The sequence below is a fragment of the Dama dama genome, chromosome 1 (assembly GCF_033118175.1).
Source record: "Dama dama isolate Ldn47 chromosome 1, ASM3311817v1, whole genome shotgun sequence".
In the NCBI taxonomy this organism is placed as follows: Eukaryota; Metazoa; Chordata; class Mammalia; order Artiodactyla; family Cervidae; genus Dama; species Dama dama.
Genome location: NC_083681.1, coordinates 18,262,807 through 18,286,491, shown reverse-complemented (window position 1 = coordinate 18,286,491; position 23,685 = coordinate 18,262,807). Strand labels below are relative to the sequence as shown.

At 36.9% G+C, this 23,685-nt stretch overlaps 1 protein-coding gene across 4 annotated transcripts in view; it reads left to right on the top strand.

The window, feature by feature from the left end:
• Positions 1–23,685, top strand: part of ALKBH8 (alkB homolog 8, tRNA methyltransferase) — a 123,725-nt gene that overhangs the window by 69,982 nt on the left and 30,058 nt on the right. For all 4 annotated transcript variants that reach the window (XM_061144037.1, XM_061144019.1, XM_061144027.1 and 1 more), the window contains 2 exons: positions 14,610–14,761; positions 19,977–20,233. In XM_061144037.1, the coding sequence (XP_061000020.1) occupies positions 14,610–14,761; positions 19,977–20,233 (409 nt within the window). The remainder of the gene's footprint in view (positions 1–14,609; positions 14,762–19,976; positions 20,234–23,685) is intronic.

Below are 23,685 nucleotides of genomic sequence, written 5' to 3'. Positions count from 1 at the left end.
ATCAATATCCAGAAAGAAAATAAAAGTTACAGTTGCAAACCATAATGCAAACATGATTAACTTAACAATATAAAATAATTGCATACCAATTTGGGAGGGTCAAGCAGAGTGATGTGATTCGTAGAAGTGCATACATGTACATATTTTCATCCACCCAGTGAGTCTGCCTTTAATCCATTTACATTTAAGGTATTTATCAATATGTATGATCCTGATCCAGGGAGGCCTGGCATGCTGCAGTCCATGGGGTCGCAAAGAGTCGGACACGACTGAGTGACTGAACTGAACTGAACTGATGATCCTATTACTGTTTTCTTAATTGTTTTGAGTTTACTTTCTGCAGGTCTTGTCCTTCTCTTGTGTTTTCTTCCTAGAGAAATTCCTTCAATGTTTGTTGTAAAGCTAGTTTGGTGGTGCTGCATTCTCTTAACTGTTACTTGTCTGAAAAGTTTTGATTTCTCCTTCAAATCTGAAGGAGAGTTTTGCTGGGTAGAGTATTCTCGGTGGTAGGTTCTTCCCTTTCATCACTTTAAATATTTCATGCCATTCCCTCCTGGCTTGTAGAGTTTCTGTTGAGAAATCAGCTGATAGCCTGAGGGGAGTTCTGTTGTATGTTATTCGTCATTTTTCCCTTGTTGCTTTTAATATTTTATCTGTCTTTAATTTTTGTCAGTTTGATTACTGTGTGTCTCGGTGTTTTCCTCTTTGGGTTTATCCTGCCTGTGTGTGTATGTATGTGTGTGTTAAGAAAGAGAGAGAAGAATGGAGAAAAGTGAAGGGAAGAGACAGTGATGGGAACACAGAAAGACTGACCAAACAAATGGTGAATCAACTATTGGAAGCTTCCTTGGAATCTGAGTGGAAGGGAGAATTAATCAAAGAGGCACATTCAGCGTACCAAAAATACATATAAACTCTAGATATAAACTTTGATTAAAAATATTTTGATCTGTGCTAAAAAACACTAGCAAGCACCACTGAAGAAGAGTGATTCACGCAGCCAGTTCAAACACTTCTTTTTTGGCTGCACTGGGTCTTTGTTGCTTTTTGTGCAGACTTTCTCTAGTTGTGGTGAGGGGGGTCTCCTCTTTGTTGCAGTGCTTGGACTGTTCATTGCGGTGGGTTTTCTTGTTGCAGAGCACAGGCTCTAAGTGTGCAGGATTCAGTATTTGAAACGTGGGCTTCAGTAGTTGTGACACACAGGCTCAGTAGTTGCGGCACATGGGCCTAGTTGCTCTGAGGCACATGGAATTCTCCCGAACCAGGTATCGAACCTGTGTCTCCTGCCCTGGCAGGTGGAGTCCCATCCACTACACCACCAGGGAAGTCCCCAAACACTTTTAATTGGACGTAGTTAAAGTTTACTGTTCTAGTTACCATGCACTAAAGCAGAGATGGCAGACTGGCAGAACATGAGTCAAATATAGCAGTCAGACTCTTTGGCTGGGGCACTGGTAGTCAACATTGTAGAATTTAAAAAAACTGGTTGTATATGAATATCAGCAGCTTTTAAAGGATTCTGAATTTTCAGCTTCTTTTGAAAATTGAGAACTTCTGAAAACATTAGACCACAGTATCTTTTGACAGCAGTAGCTGAGACTGTCAATGGCCTTCTTTAGGTGAAACTATATTTTCAGGTTCTCTAGGGTTCCTACCACTTTCTATGATTGCCTGAAGTATTACTGAGTATCAGTTGTCTTTTATCACTGTGCTCATACTAATGTTTTTATCTTATAACAGAGTTAAATGAAAATTAATTATTTCTTAAACTTATATCTGTTTTAGAAGTGTGGGGAAAAGCTAGAAGGAATAGGAATGTGTGTTTTAAGAAAAATGGAAGACAACACTTAGTTTTTTTGAAATGAAGACAGTTCCTATGTGTTTAATGGCAAACAGTGTATTTCTAAAGTCTACCTGCTTCCCTCATTTATGTTATTAGACTAGCCTCGGGTTCAGTTAGTTCATGAATCTGTGTGAGCTCTCCTTTTAAATTATTTTTGGAACTCTTTGTGCTATACTCTCTGAAAGCTTTACGTACATTAACTCACGTAACTGATATAATCACAGTGAAAAGTTTTTTTCATGGTTTTGTCCACATTTTTAAAAGAAATTGGAGCCTAAAGAGGTTCCATAACTTGTACAAAGTTACAAATCCAGTCAGGGGCAGAGACAAGATCAGAGTCTGTCTTCAGGATCTGTGGTCTTAACCAGACTGTTATAGTTAAATTCGTTTGCTCCCTTTCATCTGAATTTATGCAGGTGCCTTGTAGCCTTCACACTTTTGTCAACTCTTAATGGAATAAATTTCCTTTTCCTTTCCATTCACTTCTTTTTAACATATAGCTCAACTTTTGTTTCCTTTACAATGTATAAAGTTTTTTCTGATGACAATAGCCTAAAATAATTTCTCCCTTAACTCCTAAAGACTGTGTTGCCTCCTACTGACTTGTGCTATCTTTTTTTATCATAGTGAACTATTATTTAAATTTATAATAGTGTTTTTATCTTTTCATTTAATGTTTTCCCAAATAGATTATAATTTGATTGAGTACAGGGAAAAAAGATGTTCAGAGATATATAAATAATTATTTTTAACATATAGATTGCCTAGTCCCAAAAATCTGAGATGGGTTCCAAAAGCAGTAAGTACTTCTTGACCTTTGCCTAAGATTTAACTCTAGGCAACTGAAGTAGTTGACTTCAAAGAGCCATAATAGAGAACTGTTTAGTACCTAAGAGAGAATTGCTAATAAGAATTTCAAGATATTCATTGCTATGAAATAACTGAAATTTGTTCTTTGTTCAGCATTATAGTTTTAATCATTTTCTGTTATCAGAGTAACAGTCACATAATTTCAGGCACTGTTTGTTTGTTTTTACTTCTAAAAAATTGCCTTTAGCATGAACTCTTTTAAATGAGCTGTTCTTACAACTTGTTTTATGAATCTGGCACTATCCTGACACCAAAATTTGTCAAGGACATTACAAAAAAGGAAATTGCAGACCAATATCTCTCAGAGATCGTAAAAGTCTGTGACAAATTATTAGAAAATTCAAACCTGCAATATATAAAAATGAAAATACATCAAGACTAAGTGGAATTTATCCCAGAGTTGCAAGATTGTTTAACAGTTGGAAGTCAAAGAACAAAAGAGAAAAAATAATCATCTTGACTGATGCAGAAAATATATTTTGACCAAATTTAGCATCCACTCATGATAAAAACTTGGGAAATCGGATAAGAAGGAGAGTTCTTAAGTGTGATTAAAGAGCATCTGTGAAAAACCCACGGGCAGTATTACAGTTAATAGTAAAATACTGAATGCTTTTTCCTAAAATATTGAAAAGGCAGGGATTTTTGCTCTCATCACTCCTATTTAATATTATACTGGATGTCTTAGTATAATAATACAAGAGAAAGCAATAAAAATCACACATGATTGAGGGCTTCTGGTTTAAGATGGTGGAATGGGATGGTGTGTACTGATCTCCTCTTGCAAGAGCACCAAAATCGCAACTGTTTTGAACTCTTGAACAGCCATCAACAGGAGGCTGTTGAAACCCACCAAAAAAAGATATCCCACATCCACAGACAAAGAAGAAGCCACAGTGAGATAGTAGGAGGTGTGCAATTGCGATAAAATCCAATTCCATACCCACTGAGTGGGCAACCCACAAACTGGAGGACAGTAACACTGAAGAAGTTCTCTGACTGTTGTGAAGGTTCTGAGCCCCCTGACAGGCTTTCCAGCATGGGGATCCAACAAAGAATGGGAATCCCCAGGGAATCTGACCTTGAAGGCTAGTGGAATTTGATTATAGGAGTTCCACAGGACTGGGGGAAACAGAGACTCTACTCTTTGAGGGCACAAAACTTTGCTTGCACCAAGACCCAGGGGACAGGGGGAGTGACCTCACGGCAGACTGAGCCAGACCTGCCTGCTAGTGTTAGGCAGTCTCCTGTGGCGGCATGGGTCAGCAAGGGCTCGCCACAAGGATGGAGGCACTGGCAGCAACAGTCCTGGAAGATGCCCCTGGTGTGAGTCCTCTTGGAGGCCACCATTAACCCTACCACAGAGTTCATCGACCCCAGAGCTGGGTCACCTCAGGCCAAACAACCAACAGGGAGGGAGCACAACCCCACCCATCAGCAGATAATTGGATTCTACCTTTACCTAGAGCAAGGCCCTGCCCCCCAGAGCAAGACCCAGTTTTCCCCACCCAATCCATCCCTCCATCAGGAAGCTTATACAAGCAGCACTTAGCATCATCTACTAAAGGGCAGATCAAAGAAGTGAGAAGAACCACAATCTCAAAAGCATCACAGAAAGTTAATAAGGATGAAAAAGCAGAAAGTTATGTCCCATGTGAAGGGATGAGATAAAACACCTCAAAAAACTAAATGAAGTGGAGATAGGAAACCTTCCAGAAAAAGAAATCAGAATAATGGTAGTGAAGATGATTCAGGATCTTGGTAACAAAATGGAGAAGATGTAAGAAATGTTTACCAAAGACCTAGAAGCATTTAAGAACAAGCAGACAGAGATGAACAATACACTAGAAGGAATCAATAGCAGAACTACTGAGGCAGAAGAATGCATAAATGACCTGGAGAACAAAATGGTGTAAATCACTGCCACAGAACAGAATATAGGGGGAAAAAGGAATGAAGACAGTCTAAGAGACTTCTGGGACAATGTTAAATGCATGAACATTTGCATTATAGGGGGAGTCCCAGAAGGAGAAGAGAGAGAAAGGACCAAAGATAATATTTGAAGAGATAATCGCTGAAAACTTCCCCAACATGGGAAAGGAAACAGTCAGCCAAGTCCAGGAAGCACAGAGAGTCCCAGGCAGAATAAACCCAAAGAGGAACACACCAAGACACACAGTAATCAAACTGACAAAAGTTAAAGACAAAGATAATATTAAAGCAACAAGGGAAAAAAATGACAAATAACATACAAGGGAACTTCATAACGTTATCTGCTGATTTCTCAACAGAAACTCTACAAGCCAGAAGGAAATGCCATAATGTAAAGTGATGAAAGAGAAGAACCTATAACCAAGAATAGTCTACCCAGCAAGACTCTCTTTCAGATTTGATGGAAAAATCAAAAGCTTTCCAGACAAGCAAAAGTTAGTCACTAGACCAGCTTTACAACAAATGCTAAAGGAACTTCTCTAAGTAGATGACACAAGAGAAGGAAAAGACCTATGCAAAATAAACCCAAAATAGTTAAGAAAGTGGTAATAGGATCATACATGTGGATAATTACCTTATATATAAATGGATTAAATGTACCAACCAAAAGACATAGACTGGGCAGATGAGAACATCTACATATATGTACTTCAACTTACCACATCATTCTACATAACCCCCCAAATTATATGTAATTATTTTATATTGTTAGATTAATCATATTTCCTAATGATCTTTTATTTTTTGTCTGGACTATATATTGTGAAAACTAATAAACATCTTTACTATTGTGATTATGTAACTATTATTCACTTAATACCTTTGTATCATGATTGGTCAACAGAAAATAGTAGAATTCTATATCACCAAAGCTACCATTTAATAGAAAAATCTACAATCACTTTTTAAAATCCAGATGCATATCAGAATTATCTTAGAATTTTTTCATAAATCCAAATGCCCAGGTATTGCATTTTTTTTCCCAAAGCTCCAGATGTGTTTCTAATAAGTAGCCGTGTTTAAAAATAACTAGAGTATATGATGATCTTTTATTTAGTTTGTTTCACTTTTTCTATATCATATTCAACACTCCCATTTCATTTAGTTTGTTTTCAACTTCTCCATCTCTTCTTTTCTTTTTGATGTTCTTTCTCAAGCCTTTATCAAGCATAGTAGAAAAATCTTTGTATACACATATATATAGTTTATGTAAGATAATAGATATATTTTAGAAAACTTATGAATTTTTGCCTAGCTAAAAAACTTACGACATTTTGATTCCACTTGTTTAACTTAGTATGAATAGAATGCTAGGTTTCTAATTTTTTAAAAAATAGGCAACAAGCAACACAGGTTTATTGTATAGCACAGGGATCTATAGTCAGTATCTTGTGATAACCTATAATGGAAAAGAATCTGAAAATAATATGTGTGTATATATATAACTGAATCACCTTGCTGTGCACTTGAAACACTGTAAGTCAACTGTACTTCAATAAAATACATAAATTAAGAAAAAAATATCATATGTATTTGAAAGGAAAAAAGTAAAACCCTTTGTGGATTTGAAAATCCTAGCATATCCTGCAACAGTGGAAACAGTGGCTGACTTTATGTTTTGGGGCTCCAAAATCCCTGCAGATGGTGACTGCAGCCATGAAATTAAAAGACGCTTACTCCTTGGAAGAAAAGTTATGACCAACCTAGACAGCATATTAAAAAGCAGAGACATTACTTTGCCAACAAAGGTCCATCTAGTCAAGGCAATGGTTTTTCCAGTGGTCATGTATGGATGTGAGAGTTGGACTGTAAAGAAAGCTGAGTGCCGAAGAATTGATGCTTTTGAACTGTGGTGTTAGAAAAGACTCTTGAGAGTCCCTTGGACTGCAAGGAGATCCAACCAGTCCATCCTAAAGGGAATCAGTCCTAGATGTTCACTGGAAGGACTGATGTTGAAGCTGAAACTCCAGTACTTTGGCCACCTGATGTGAAGAGCTGACTCACTGGAAAAGACCCTGATGCTGGGAAAGATTGAGGGCAGGAGGAGAAGGGGACAACAGAGGATGAGATGGTTGGATGGCATCACCGACTCGATGGGCATGAGTTTGTGTAAACTCCAGGAGTTGGTGATGGACAGGGAGGCCTGGCTTGCTGCAGTCCATGGGGTCACAAAGAGTCGGACATGACTGAGTGACTGAACTGAACTGAACTGATCATATCTGCAACATAAGTACTAGAATGAATATTATAGCATACAATATATAGCGTACAAGGCTGAATATAGCATGCAAGGCATATAAGCATATAAGGTTGATAATCAAAAATTAATTTTTGGAGAGAGAAGTGAAATCCTTTTTGAGACAGCATCAGGACTTTATTACCAAAGCATACTTGGGTTCGCTTGCTCACACTCAGTAAAAGCCAATCTACTGACATCAGGTTGTGGTGAAGGAAATTGCAGCATTTATTGTTGGGTACTGTACATGGAGTCCGGGACAGCTAGTTTTCAAAAAGCCTGAACTCCTCAATGGGTTTCAGCAAAGCATTTTTAAAGGCAGAGTGAGGGAGGGGTGTCCTAGGTTATGTGATGGATTTGTGTACAGTTCTCTGATTGGTTGATGGTGAAGTAAAGGGTGGTGTCACAGGGGTTAATTTTCATCCTTCGGTGCCAGTAGGTCATGGGTGCTCATGGTCATCAAGTGGTTAATTTCTTTCATTTGGAAGGGGTTTTAGCATCAATAAAACAATTAAGGAAATTCAAATCAGAAACTATTATTTAGGTACTTTAGAAAGGAGCTAAAAGCAAAGGATTCTTTACCAATTGAGCTATGAGGGAAGCTGAGGATGGGCTTCCCTCATAGCTCAGTTGGTAAAGAATCTGCAATGCAGGAGACCCTGGTTTGATTACTGGGTCAGGAAGATCCCCTGGAGAAGGAAATAGCAACCCACTCCAATATTCTTGCCTGGAGAATCCCATGGACAGAGAAGCCTAGCAAGCTACAGTCCATGGGGTTTCAAGAGTCAGACAGGACTTAGCGACTAAACCACCAAAAGCAGAGGATATGGGGGAGGGATCTGTTGGGGAAGGCTACATAGGGTCCTGCTTGGTTACAACTTGTAAAATTCTTCTTTTCTAATACTCTGAATTAATTAGGGTCAAAAGTTAACAGTTTCAAAAGCTGTCAGCCTGGAAGTTCTGATTCTTTTTTGCTACTTTATTTTTAATTGAAGGATAATTGCTTTACAGAATTTTGTTGTTTTCTGTCAATCATCAACAAGAATCAGCCATAGGTACACCCTGTCCCCTCCCTCCTGAACCTCCCTCCCATCTCCCTCCCCATCCCACCCTTCTAGATTGTCACAGAGCCCCTGTCTGAGTTCCAAGACATACAGCAAATTCCCATTGGCTGTCTATTTTACATATGGTAATGCAAGTTTCCATGTTACTCTCTCCATATGTTCATCTACATATTAGTTTCAGATGTACAGCAAACTGATTCCATGTATATAATGCAAAATAGGCAACACAGTAAGTCTAGTTAATGTCGATAACCACACAGTTACACATTTTTTTTCTTATACTGAAAACTTCTGTGATACACTGTCTTAGCTACTTTCAGGTATTCAATATAGTATTATTAACTATAGATACCATTGCAGCATCAGAACTTATTTACTATATTACTGGAAGTTTATGTCTTTTGACCACATTCACCTTCCCCCACCCATCCACACCTTCCCCCACGCCACTTCACCCCATCCCACCTGCCCCATAACCACCTGTTTTCTGTATCTGTAAGTTTATTTTTGTTCTATGTATTGCGTATAAGTGAGATCATATAGTATTTGTCAATTAATTTCACATAGCGTAATTCCTAGTTGTTTCTATGTCTTGCCTATTGTAAGTAATGCTGCAGTGAACATGGGGGTACAGATATCTTCTTAAATTAGTGTTTTTATTTCCTTCAGGTGAATACCCAGAAGTGGAATTGCTGGATCCTATGGTAGTTCTATGTAACATTTTTTGAATCACCTCCTTTCTGTTTTCCATAGGGATACACCAGTTTACATAATCACTGACAGTGTATAAGGATGGTCTTTTGTACATATACTTGCCAACACTTGTTATTTTTTGTCATTTTTGTAATAGCTATTCTAATAAGCATGAACTGATAATCTCATTGTGACTTTGATTTGCATTTCACTGATTATAAGTAACACTGAGCTCCTTTTACGTACGAGTTAGTCATTTTGTATGTCTCCTTTGAAAAAAGTATCTACTTAGATCTTCTGCCTGGTTTTTAATGATTGTTTGGTTTTTGTTATTGAACTGTATGAATTCTTATTTTTTTTTGCAGAGACATATAGTTTGAACAACGGTCATTTGTTTTCTATTTTCTCTTTAAACTAGAATTTTATGGATAATAAATTTCATCTTAACTTGATCATATTTTTATCATGTTTGTTTTTTTCTAAACTAGGTTTTATCTTTTACCCTTCCTACTAGTTTTATAAGTGAGTGACCTCTTTACCGTATATTTGCCTTTACCAGTGAGATTTTTCCTCTCACAGTTTTCATATTTCTTGTAGTCTTTTCTGCTTAGAAAAGTACTTTTAGCCTTTCTTGCAAAGCTGGTTAGGTGGTGCTAAACTCTTAGTTACAGACAACTGTAAAACTCTTGATCTCTCCTTCAAATCCGAATGAAAGCTTTGCTGGGTAGATTATTCTTCATTGTAGATTTTTCCCTTTCTTCATTTTAAATATATCATGCCACTCCCTTCTGACCAGCAGAATTTCTCCTGGAAAGTCCGCTTATCGCCTTATGGAGATACCTTGTATGTCTTGTTGCTTTCCCTGTGTTGCTTTTAGTATTCTCTCTCTATCATAAGTTTTGCCATTTTAATTACAGTGTGTCCTGGCGTGGGCCTCTTTAGGTTGCTTCTGTTTGGAACTCTGTTCTCTGCGCCTGAGTGTGTGTTTCCTTCTACCAGGTTAGGGAAGTTTTCAGTTCTTGTGTCTTCAAATATGTTCTCTGCCTCTTTTTCTCTCTCTTCTCCATCTGGGACCCATATAGTGTGAATATTAGTGCACTTGATGTGTCTCAGAGGTCTCTTAAATTTTCCTCATTTTTAAAATTCTTTTTGCTATTCAGCTTGAGTGCTTTCCACTACTCTGCCTACAGCTCAATGATCCATTTCTCTGAATCATCTAATCCACTGTTGATTCCTTCTACTGTATTTTTTATTTCAGTAATTGTATTCTTCAGCTCTGCTTGGTTCTTTATATTTTTCTAATTCTTTGTTTAAAATTTCTAACTTTTCATTCTGTTCATTCAGTCTTCTCCTAAGCTCTTTGATCTTTATGATTACTACCTTGAGCTCTCTATTGGGTTGATTGCTTGTCTCCACTTCATTTAGTTCTTCTTTGGGGTTTTTGTCTTGTTCTTTCATCTGGAATCTATTCCTCTGTCACCTCATTTTGCTTAAATTGCTGTTTTTATTTCTACGTATTTGTTGGGTTGTATTTCCCAATCTTGGAGAAGTGGTCTTATGGAAGGAGTATCCTGTGGGGCCCAGCAGAACACTCTCTTCTGGACACCAGAGCGCTACGCCCCAGGGCTGCCCTCTGTGCTGACTGCTTGGCTCCTTTGGTGGGCAGTCTGGGAGGCACAGCTTGCCCCCAGCCTGGTTGTCTGGGAGGCCGTACCCCGTGGGCAGCTGCCCTCTGTTGGTGGGTGGGGCTTGGTCCTGGCCTGGCTGGCCGCATGGTGAGAGGAGTCCTCGTGCTGGTGCCAGCCTGCTGGTGGGTGAAGCAAGATCAGGAGGTAGTTGGCTTTGGTGTCCTGGGGGGTGGGGGTGGGTGGTATCGGCCTGCTGGTAGCCAGGACCAGTTCCTGACACAGCTGGCTGAAGAGCCCAAGGTACTCTGAAGTTGGTGTCTGCGCATTGGTGAGCAGGGCAGGGCCCTCAGGGTCCTGGACTGGTACCTGTGCGTTGGTAGGTGGAGCTGAGTTCTGGGTTCTTTGGCTGTGGGGTCTGAGGACCCTAGAGCTGATGTTGGCGCTCTGGTGGGCAGGCCAGGGTCCTTGGGCTCCTGGGGCTAGAGCTACCAGCTGGTAAGGAGGGCCAGGCCCTGGGCCCTTTCGTGGGTGAGGCAGGATCAGGGCTCAGAGGTCCTACGACAGTTGTCCTGCTGGTGGATGGGGCTGTGTTCTCACTCAGCTACCTGCCAGGACTGGTTCTTACTGGCTGGAGGGTAGGGGCAGGTCCCAGCCCTAATAAGCAAGGGAGAAGATTCGAAAATGGTAGATGCCAGCACCAGTGTCCCCAGGGTAAGTACTGATTGCCTCTGCCAGTCTGGTAGGCTCTTCAAAATCGGTCAGTGGGTCTGATCCAGGCTCCTTCAGATTGCTGCTTCTGTCCTGGGTCCCGAAGCATGTGAGACTCCCTTTAAGAGTAGAGTCTCTTATTTCCCTTAGCCCTCTGGCTTTCCAGAAATTAAGCCCTGCTGGCCTCCAAAGTCAAGTGTTCTGGGACCTCATCTTCCCCGTGTGGTACCTTCACGTGGGGAGCCTGATGTTGGATCTCTGGGGTTTGGATCTTGACTCTTACCACATCTCTGCCCTTCTACCCATATCATTGTGATTCCTTCTTTATGTCTTTAGTTGTAGAAGATCTTTTCTGCTAGTCTTCAGGCTGTTCTCATTGATAGTTGCTTTATAAATAGTTGTAGTTTTGGAGTGCCCGTGGGAGGAGGTGAGCCCAGGGTCTTCCTACTCCATCGTCTTGGCCCTCACCTGTTCTTAATATATTCTGGATATTAACCCTTATCAGATATTTAATCTGCAAATATTTTCTCCTGTTCCATTAAGAATTCCCATTCCATAGGAATACCATAGGTTTCTTTTTCATTTTGTTGATGATTTCCTTTTGTTGTGCAGAAGCTTTTTTGTTTGATGTAGTCCCACTTATTTTTTATTTTGTTGCATTTTGGGAATCTGATTCTAGCATTAGACTGAGTGAAACAGTATAACAATGACCAAATGAAAATTGAAAGTTGAAATGCATTATATTATTTCATTCTAGGATCAAGTCCACTTTAATAGATGGTTGATTTTTCTCTTTTCTAGGTGTGTAGTCAACATTGATTCTTGATGTATCAACAGCTTTAGTATAAAATTATGCTTTTTAAAAGTTTGCTGAAATCTTTCAGGCTTGGCACATTCCCTGTGAGCATGAAATCCATTTATATAGGCAGATAGCCTTGCTAAAGTAAATCAAGCGGAAAACTTGGCTTCAGATGATTTAAGTCTTAGGAGTAGGTTTAACAAGCACATGTATGCTAAAAATCATGAAACATTGCTAAGAGAAATTAAAGACCAAAATAAGTGAAAATATAAGAGATATCATAATCATGGATAGGAAACTTAATATTGTTAAGATAGCAGTTATTCCCAAATTGGTCTAATGATTTACTGTAATTCTAATCAGAATCTTAAAAAGACTTTTTTTGTAGAAACTGATAAGCAGATTCTAAGATTTACCAGGAAATGTGAGCAATAGACAATAACCAAAACAATCTTGAATGTAAGAACAATGTTGGAGGATTTATTCTACCTGATGTTTAAGATTTACTGTGTATAAAGCTACCTAATCAAAAGAGTATAGTATTGTTGTACAGATAAATCAGTGAGACAGAATATATTCATAGATGTATTGTCAGTTGACTTTTGACAAAGATGCCAATACAATTCATTATGGAAAGGAAAATTTTCAATAGATGGTGCTGGGAAAATCAGAGATCTGTGTGGAAATAACATTAACCTTGATATTACCTCATGCCATTCACAAAAATTAATATGGGGTAGATCATAGATTTAAATATAAACACAAATTATGAGCTGTCTAGAAGAAATACAAGAGGATACTTGTGCAAATCTGAAGTAGGCAAAGTTTTTTTGTTTCCCTTGAGAAAGGTTTCAGAACACTAGAAGAACAAGAAGACAAAATAACTGCATCCAAATTTAAAACTTCTGTTTATCAAAAGACAGCATCAAGAAAATGAAAAATCAATCTATACTTGGGGAAGAATATCCACAATACATATATCTAACAAAGGATTGGCCATAAGATCTGTTCAACAGATCCTTTACCAGAAGAATCTATGAATGGCTAAAAACCACATGAAAAGAAATACAGTATCATTAGTCATCAGGGAAATACAGATTATGGCTACAATTTCATGTCATTTGCCACTTGCTGAAATTATTAAAATTTAAAACTTATATTGTTTTGGTGAGAATGTCAAGGAGCCTGAAACTCTCATATGCTGCTTGTGGGAGTGTAAAATTCTGTGCAACCATCTCAGAAAACTGGTAGTTTCTTACCCTCTGACACAACAGTCTCACTCTTAAGTATTTTCCCAGGAGTAATAAAAGTTCGTATCTGAAAAAAATGTATGTAAGCTTTACTTGTAATAGCCCCGGACAGGGAATACTAAATACTTGTAAACAGGAGATTTTGCATAAATTGCAGCATGTTCGTATGGTGACATTTTGCTCAGTGATGAGAGGAAAACATGAACTACTGAAACACAGAAAAACATGGCTGAACCTCCAAATTATGTGGAATGGGCAAAGCCAGAGAGAAGACAGTGCCGACTGTGTATGAAATTCAAGAACAGGCAAAACTGTGCTGACGGAAGTCAGGTTTCGGTTGCTGTGAGGAGGGGGAGAGTGACTGGAAAGGGCCTGAGGGGTCTCACGGGTGATTGGGAATATTCTGTGTCTTGCTTGGGATGGCGGCTACATGGTTGCATGCCTTTGCCAAAACGCATGAACTGTACACTTAAGATCTGTGCATTTCACTCTATAAATTTAACTTTGAAAAGGCCATTGTTTTTTTGACTTTTAGCAAGAATCATACCAAATGATTTCTTTTTTCTATTCAAAAACTTGATCTTACTTCCAAGACTCCCTTTAAACTTTCTTAAAATTTACAATGGCTTGTACTTTCCTCTTTTTATTTTGCATCTTTGTTTTACTTCTTGTATGCTTTTTTGTTCCATTATCTGTTGTTTTCTGATGTTGATGTCTGTTTCACAGCTAGATTTCACTTACCGAGAAAGATATATTAGAAATTCCAATGATGTTTATGTATTTGTCTATTTCTCCATTTAGTTTTTTTTTTCTTCACTTTTTGGATTATATATTTTGAGGATGTCCTATTAGGTGCATACAAACATATAAGGTTTTTATGTTTTTTTGTTGGATTGACCTTTTTATCATTATGGAATGTTCCGTTTTATCTCTATTAATACCAATTTCCTTGAAGTCTACTTTGTGTGATTAGTATAACTATACCACTTTTCCTCTGGCTTTGCTAAGTATATGCAAAATATTGTTTGTATGTTGTATTTTTTTTTTCTGTTTTTCAACCATTTCCTTACCTTATTATAAGGTGTATCTCTTGTAATCACCATGTACATGGATTTTTTTTTAAAAATTCAATCTGAAATTGTTTGTTCTTTAATTGGATTTGAAGTCCTTTTACATTTAACATAATTACTGATAACTGGATTGAAATTTGCTGTTTCTCTTTTGCTATCTGTTTCTTTTTTCCTCTTGGCAATGGTATTAATTAAACACTTGTTATTATTCTATTTTCCCCCTTGAATGTTTGTTAACTATAAATTCTTTTAGTGGTTACCCTAGAGATGATTTCCTTAGAGACGAAGACTTCTATTTCTTTGTTTTTTTTTCTACAATACAGTAATTCAGGGGATCCAATAGACATTTGCAACAAATTCTTGTAGATTTACTGTATTCTCTTAATGTTTTTAAAGGACCAGAAATATTTTTTATGAATACAATGTTGAATAAATTAATTTAACTGTTGTTTTTAGAATCACACCCAGAAAATTTGATACTGTTCAAGCATCCAAGGGTCACAAAAGTGGAATTATCACCAGTGATGTTGAAGACTTGACTTTAAACAAGAGGGGAATACGGACATCATTTACATTTAGGAAAGTGAGGCAAACACCTTGTAATTGTAGTAAGTATATAATTTTGTTTCTACTGTAAATGGAGTAAATCTAGTTTGAAAATCTTTTAAAGTCCATCAGAACTGAGAAGAGCTTTGTCTTAACTCCTGTAATGGCATTTACCATATTCTGCCTTGTATTGTACTTACATATACTTTTCTTAACCACCCTCATTAGAGGTTATATTTCTTGAGGGCAGGAACTGTATCTTATTCATCTTTATTTTCCTTAAACATAGTACTTGAGTTGGATTCTAAGTGTTTTATTTATCATACTCATGGTTAAGAGGACTACTATTTGGGGGCATTAAAATATCACTGTACAAAAATAGATTTTTTTTGTGAAACAGCTTATCACATTTCTAAATTACTTCTCATTAACCCAACAGGGAAGTTGAAAATGACAAATTGTTCTATAATAAATAGATAGCTTTAGTGGGATAAAGAGTGGCTTGTCTTATTTGGAAAGGAGTGTTCAAAAACTTGTCAGGAGGATGCTGTTTTGTATTGTCTCTGCAAGTGCATCATTTCCTGTTTTTCTTGGACTCGGTAAATTAAAAACCCTGTTTGTTTTACAAGTAATGACAGTGATGTTAAGATTCTTTTTATATCTTGGTGTTTCAATTATGGGAGGTATCTCAACAGGAGCTTTTGGACTTAGTCATCTTAAAATTAGGTTTTAAATTAGAAATCCTTTTTATATGTGCATGAAATTACTCTGTTAGGAAACTTGAAAGCTTCATGTTTGATATTGTCATGTTAGTGAAGCATAAAATAGGTTTTAACAGATTTTTGTTTCTTCTGCTAAAAGTGGCAATGAACACTTAAAATATCACAATTTTTTCATTGATTAAAAATGTTTATTTAGTGTTTGATGAATGTCTAACACAGCCATAGATTTACAAGCTATAAAAAAAATAAAGCATGGCTCTTGTACCACCGGAACTTGAAGTCTAGTAGGAGAGACAAGTTCATTTTCTTATGCCAATATTTTTGTTGTTGTTAGGGACAGTAACTAAGTAATTTTTATTTTTTAAATTACAAAAGTATGATAACATTTACAGGAGACTTGGAGATACAGAATGAAGTTATATATGTAATTTTACAATATATTACAATTATTTTTAAGTAGATAAATTAAGATTTTTATTTGGAGTTTCATTATCAAACTCTCAAAAAATAATAGAATGAATGTACAGAGAAATAGAAGGACATAGTAGATCTGAAAAGCACTATGAACCAGCTCAACAAAATTAAGATTTATACAAATTTTCACACAGCAGCAGGGTACAAATTCTATTTAAGTTCCTATAGACTATGAACCAGGAGACATGAGAATATCCAGGGACATAAAACAAGGTGCAAAATTTTCATGATCACACACTAGCAAAGTAATGCTCAAAATTCTCCAAGCGAGGCTTCAACAGTACATGAAATGAGAACTTCCAGATGTTCAAGCTGGATTTAAAAAAGGCAGAGGAACCAGAGATCAAATTGCCAACATCCTTTGGATCATAGAAAAAGCAAGAGAGTTCCAGAAAAACATCTACTTCTGCTTTATGGACTATACCAAAGCCTTTGACTGTGTGGATCACAATAAACTGTGGAAAATTTTTAAAGAGATGGGAAAACCAGACCATCCTACCTGCCTCCTGTGAAACCTGTGTGTGGGTCAAGAAGCAACAGTTAGAGCCAGACATTGAATAATGGACTGGTTCCAAATTGGGAAAGGAGCATGTCAAGACTGTATATAGTCACCTTGCTTATTTAACTTCTGTGCAGAGTATATCATGTGAAATGGTGGGCGGGATGAAGCACAAGCTGGAATCAAGATTTCTGGGAGAAATATCAAAACCTTGGATATGCAGATGACACCACCCTTATGGCAGAAAGTGAAGAACTAAAGAATCTCTTCATGAAGGTGAAAAAAGAGAGTGAAAAAGCTGACTTAAAACTCAACATTCAGAAAACTAAGATCATGTCATCTGATTCCATCACCTCATGGCAAATAGATGGGGAAACAATGGAAACAGTGACAGACTTTATTTTCCTTGGCTCCAAAATCTCTGCAGATGGTAATTGCAGCCATTAAATTAAAAGACGCTTACTCCTTGGAAGAAAAGCTGTGACCAACCTAGACAGCACATTAAAAAGCAGAGATGTTACTTTGCCAACAAAGGTCCATCTAGTCAAAGCTATGGTTTTTCCAGTAGTCATGTGTGGATGTGAGAGTTGAACCATAAAGCAAGTTGAGTGCCGAAAAATTGATGCTTTTGAACTGTGGTGTTGGAGAAAACTCTTGAGAGTCCCTTGGACTGCGAGGAGATTAGACCAGTCCATCCTAAAGGAAATCAGTCCTGAATATCATTGGAAGGACTGATACTAAAGCTGGAGCTCCAGTACTTTGGCCAGTTGATGCGAAGAACTGACTCATTGGAAGAGACCCTGATGATAGGAAAGTTTGAAGGCAGGAGGAGAGGAGGATGACAGAGGATGAGATGGTTGGATGGCATTACGACTCGATGTACATGAGTCGGAGCAAGCTCTGGGAGTTGGTGATTGACAGGGAAGTGTGGCTTGCTACAGTCCATGGGGTTGCAAAGAATCAGACACGACTGAGCAACTGAACTGAACTGAAAGATACTGAAATCATACATAGTCTGTTATCTTATCACTGTGGAGTTATGTTAGAAATCAATATAAAAAGATATTTGAAAATAATGTACATATTTTCAAATACAATGTGACATTTACCCAGAGAGATCTTTGGCTAGCCATTGAAAGCCTCAGGAAGGTTAAAAGCCTGAAAAAACACAGAGGGTGGTTGTAGAGAAGAAAGCATTTAAGTGAGCAATTAATATCAACATGATAAATTAATATTAAGGATACTTAAAAATCTCCATGTATTTGGTAATTAAATGTCTACTTTTAAATGATGGGTGTATCTAAGAAGCCATAAGAAGGAAAATTGGACAATATTTGTAACAGGACAAAAATGAAAGGAAAATTTATTGCATGCAGCTGAAGCTGCTCAGTGCAACTAAATACAGTGTGGAATCTTAGATAAGGTATGAAAACAAATAATGGACACTAGCATAAGTGAAATTTGAACAAAACCTGAACTTTAGTTACTAATACTGTATCATATGGTAATTTCCTCTTTTTTTTTTTTTTTTACAACATAATATTTCTTTATTTTCAGAATTGGATTAGAAGTTTCAAGCCTTGTTCAATTTTTTTCAAATATTAATAAAATAATAAACTTTTAAGACTTTCAACAATAATACTAGATGCCAGAATAATTGGACCCATATAAAGTTTTGAGTGAATATAAATTAGAAATCTAGCATTCTATATTCATAGCTTAGTCAAGCAAGTGGGACCAAAATGTCATAAATTTGTTAGCTAAGCAAAAATTTGTAAAGTTTCTAAAACATATATATTATACTTACTATTTATATATATATATGTGTGTATGTGTATTTACAAAAGCTTTTCTACTACACTTGATAAAGGCCTGAGAAAGAACAACAAATAAAGAGACCAAGAGATTGGAAAGCATAAACTAAATGAAATGGGAGCGCTGAATATGTTAATTTAGTGTAAGGGATGCTGTAAGAAGCTCTGATTATTCAGTTTACAGATTTTTTTTAAAAGTTCAAGGCCAACATTTAGATACTTTTAGCCAAAAGTTGTGGATTTAAGTGACCCTCCCTTTATGTAGTTTAGATGTTCATAGTTTCCAAGAGAATACAATTTTTATCAAGACTAGTTGAAAGTAATTGTAATGTATATTGTAGTGTAATTGTAATTCTGTTGTAACTGACATACTGACCCATCTGTTGCCACATGTATGTTAGAGCCCTCCAAGTTTCTAGGACTACCCTTTTCTTAAATGTCCACATAAAGTGTTTAGAGCCTCACTTTACACATTAGTAGGGACTAGATAGTTCCACCCCCATTCAAGATTTGGCATCTTCTAGTTACTTTTAGGGAAAATTCCTGAAGTCGTCAATGCTATAGCCCAATTTTTTGCTACCATATGATTTATAAATATTGCTGAAGTCTTGTCTGTGGTTTCTCTGGGAACACTACTTTTTCCTTTATTCTCTAGTGTACTACTCATAAAAAGATGTTGTGTGTCACAGGCTGGCTGAAGGCAACGGGAATTTAGAGCAGAGCAGAGAATAGGAAGAATTTGAAATGAATATTAGATGTTATTATAAAGACCAGGGAACAACTTCACAATTAACTTGACATATTGTATCCTAAATTTCCTCAGTCACCCCTTTACTTTGTGCTCTTCTTAGGATTTACCCTTTTTTTTGGAAGGAGGTGTAGTCATTGAGAATGTGGGTTTTGGAGTCTCCGTTGCCTGGGTTCAAATCTTGACTCTGTGACTTACCATCTTTGTCACTTTAGTATCATTTAATATTCTGTGTCAGTTTCCTCATCTGTAAAATGAATGTGCTGGTTCCTGTCTCACAGTGTTACTGTGAGACAATATATATAAAAACCACTTCAAATGTGAAGTTGCTCAGTCATGTTTGACTCTTTGTGACCCTATGGACTGTAGCCTACCGGGCTTCTCTGTCCATGGGATTTTCCAGGCAAGAATACTGGAGTGGGTTGCCATCAAATAGTATTCATTAAATCTTGTGATTATTACCAAATCACACACTGTTTCTAGGTCTGGTTCTTCTTCTGAGAGTATTAGGGTCCCCAGAACTCCTACTAAGACAAAAACCCCAAATCCTGTTAATTTGTAAGTTTCTTCAGGTTAGGCCAGGCCCATCAAGATCCTTTCTTGAATAGGAAGACCCTTAATCCTAAGATAAAACAGGCATCTTCAATATAAGGCATGTGGAATTAGTAATGTTTTGTTGCAGATGGATTTATCCTTTCTTATATTAGACCCTTCACATACATAACTGGTGAAAACTACTTTTCTAAAATGATAAATAAGAACCTACTTATCCCTAGTCATCAAATGTGGACTGATTTGCTTCTTCTTTTGTGAAAACAGTCATAACTTGATGATTCATTTGGATACAAATAATGGTTTAGGGACTTCCCTGGCAATCCAGTGGTCAAGACTCTGTACTTCCAATGCAGGAGGCATGGACTCGATCTCTCTTTGGAGAACTAAGATCCCACATGCCACATGGCGTGGCCTAAAAATAAATAAATAAATAAATGGTTTATATTGCTTTATTTTTCTCATTAGGTTACCCTTTGGTCTGTGATAGCCAGATGAAGGAGGCTCCTGCATCATTTCCAGAGAGTGATAAAGAAGCCTTACAACTGGAGCAAGATTATGTCCATCGGGTTTATGAAGAAATTGCTAGGCACTTCAGCAGCACAAGACACACCCCTTGGCCACACATAGTAGAGTTTTTGAAAGCTTTGCCAAGTGGTTCATTAGTTGCTGATATTGGATGTGGAAATGGAAAGTATCTTGGCATCAATAAGGAGTTATATATGGCAAGTAATTATCTTTTCTGGCTTTATTTTTGCTTTATTTGTAAAGGTTAGCATCACCTTCCTCATGATATAATGCTGTGTTTTTAGGTCATTGCAAAAAATTTATAACCAACAGGTTGAAAATTAATGAACACTCTTATTCTTTTTATTCCCCTAGAAATTTATAGGCATGCCATTATTTGTAGTTTTTTGGCTTTTTGTTTCCTTCAGATTATGCTTTCTAAGAAGATTATCAGTAAAACTATCTTATATAACTCTTTACAGGTTATAAAAATGATTTTTATTTATAGGAACCATTTTCTTTGCTTAGTTCCTCATAAGAAGTATAAAGTAGATACTTTGATCCGTCTTTAATAATTGAAGACATTGAGGCTCACAGAGTTTTTATATTACTTCCTTGGTGTTGTATTATTGGGCTTCCCTGGTGGCTCAGACAGTGAAGAATTTGCCTGCAGTGCGGGAGACCTGGGTTTGATCCCTGGGTTGGGAAGATCCCCTGGAGGAGGGCATGGCAACCCACCTCAATATTCTTACCTGGAGAATCTCCATGGACAGAGGAGTCTGGCAGGCTACAGTCCATGGGGTCGCAAAGAGTCAAACACGACTGAGCGACAAAGAAGTGAAAGTCGCTCAATCGTGTCCGACTCTTTGCAACCCCATGGACTGTGTAGTTCATGGAATTCTCCAGCCCTGAATACTGGAGTGGGTAGCCTTAATCTGTTTTCGAGGAGATAACTAGAACTTGAGCCCATGCCTTATGACTCCAAATCTAGTATTCTTTTACTCATAGTAGAAAAAAAGGTTAGTATTTATTGTCTTTCTGTTGAGAAAATTAAGCCTCAAGTAGATTAAAAATTTGACCAAGGTTATAGTACTCAATCTAGGGTAGAACCCACTTCTCTCTGATGCCAAAGTTTTCAGCTGTTACAATTTCCTTTTCTTAGGGATCACTTTTCTTCCCCCTGCTATATTAGGAAGTAGGAAGTTCTCCCTGCATTAGTGTATTGTTTGTAAATACTCCTGTCACCACTACTCTCTGAGGACTGGAGCTTCCCTTTCTCAAAGTTAGGGAAGGAAGGACTAGAGAGTAAGGGGGATTATGTAAGGAGAATGAGAGCAGTTCATTCATGGGCTGTTGTAGTATGTCAGATTGCTTGTAATCTTTACCTCGTCCTAGATATTATACACCTACATTAAGGAAGAAAGGTAATACTGCAGTTGAGGAAAGGTAGACTTTCTTCATTGAGGCAGACAAAAGAATTGCTTTTCCCCAAAATAAGACATAAGTATTCATATATTGCCATCATGTTTACAACTAAATTTTAGTTTATAAAGAATAAAGTCTTGTGAATTAACTTTGTTCATATTGAAGAGGAAATAGGGTTTTAGATTTCTCACAGCTCTAACCATAGTTTAAAACAATATATCTTCTGATGTTTTAATCTTAAGGTACTGTCCAAAAATGTTTTTCAGTGAGTTCTGCTTTTACACTTTCTTGATGATAGCCTATGGCTTTATCTAGTCAGGTATCATTTGTGACAGTGAAACTAGGTTGAAGTCAGCCACACTGATGCAGTCATATGATAACATTATCCTTTTACAATTGAGACAAATGGTTTCTTGATAATCTGAAACAAGAATCTAAAGCTGATTCAAGAAGGAATATATTTAGAAGAATTAGGAATTCATAAGTACCCTCACTCTCCATTATCTGCATTCGTTTCATCTGTGGCAGGCTGCATGTATTCTTTGCTTTCTGCTCTTCTACTGCCATTTTCTGACCTCAGAGAAGGCTTGGTAGATGTTGTTCATGAATGAATGAAAACTACTTGTCTGGGTTGGAGTTAGGGTTTTCATTATACAAGAAATGGAATTATGTATGATAAAAGAGAAATCTACTTTTTTAAGCTTCTGAGGCTCCAACCTGGATGGAGCAATGATATTTGAGTGTATTTTGAACAGGATCTTTGAGCATGAAAACACATACGTTTCTTGACATTCATGAGAGGATGTGACCTGAGACATTATTCTAAGTGTTCAAATGTAGGATAGTCTCAGAATCTAAAAAATTATTAGTATCGCTGTTTTATATAATTTCTAACAAAGTATATTTTTAAAATCCTCGCTTTGGTTCTCTAAGAAATAGTTTTATGAACAACTATTCATTTCTTTTAGAAGTAAATCTGTTCTTTTCCAATCTGAGGTATGCATGCATGTTTTCTTCTGCTATTTAACTCAAAATTTCTATATTCTAGCTAAGAAACACTTATTTTTCAGGCTTCTTCATTCCTAGCATCAGCATTAGCTGTTGGCTTTATTTTCAGAGTTAAAATTTATAAAAAAGATTTTATACCTTCAAGAAACTTACTGCCTGTATAATTGTACCAATAATAGATGAGATGTGCATACCCAGAGCTTGACCTAACTTACTTACCAAGTGATGTTTTATGCATTGTTCTTAAAAGTACTTTTAATCCAGATGTATTTCTTAGATAAATAATTAATATTTGGTATGAACTTTCTAGGTTGTTATAAATAGTTGGGATTACAAATTTAATAAAATAATAATAATGTCAGGTGTCTATTTATAATGATAAGAATTGAAGATATGATTATATAGGTTTCTTTTATACATTTCTGTTTTTGTTTTGCTTTGCTTTTTAACTGTTGGCTGCCCAGTAAAGGAAGGAACAGAAAGGAACTGACAATGTCAAGTACCTGCTGTGTGCTAAATGCTATAATGGGAAAGTGGGAAAACCGACACTTGATCAGGTTATGACATACTCGAGATTACAAGGTGTCAGGACAAGTTTTAACCTCATCTCCACCTGGAGAGTTCATACTGTATGGCGTTCTAATAAGAGAGATACCTTAGAGACTAGCTGTGGTGACAGCACCAGGCTGTTGGCTCAGACACCGCAGGGCTGTCTGATGTCCACTTACACATAATAGAAACTTATTAATGGTTTTATGAATAGTGAGAAGCAAATCTGTAAATTCACCTTCAATTTCTTACATGAAATTGAAAGAACACTAGACTGTATATATGTATGATGTGATCTATAATCTTGAAGGAAATGTGACAACCTCAAATGCATGGTCTTTAACTCAGTGTGAACTCAGAGTACGTTACATGGACTTCTCTTCATATCTAGAATTCAGGAGAAGAATCTTGTGCATCCTTTGTTTCGTATAGCAATAATAACTAACATGTGCATAGCGCTTTTATGGTTATTTAAATATTTAATGTGAATCATTTCATTTGATTCTCATGCTAACCCTGGAAAGCAGGTATTTTTATAATGATAAAACAGAGGCTCTGAGAGATTAAGTAGCTTTCCTAATCTGTTTAGCTAATTATTACTCAAGACAGAATTCAGATCAAGAGTTTAATATGATCTTTTCATTGTACTTTATGCCTTTGCTTATTTCTCTGCCCTTTACACTATATG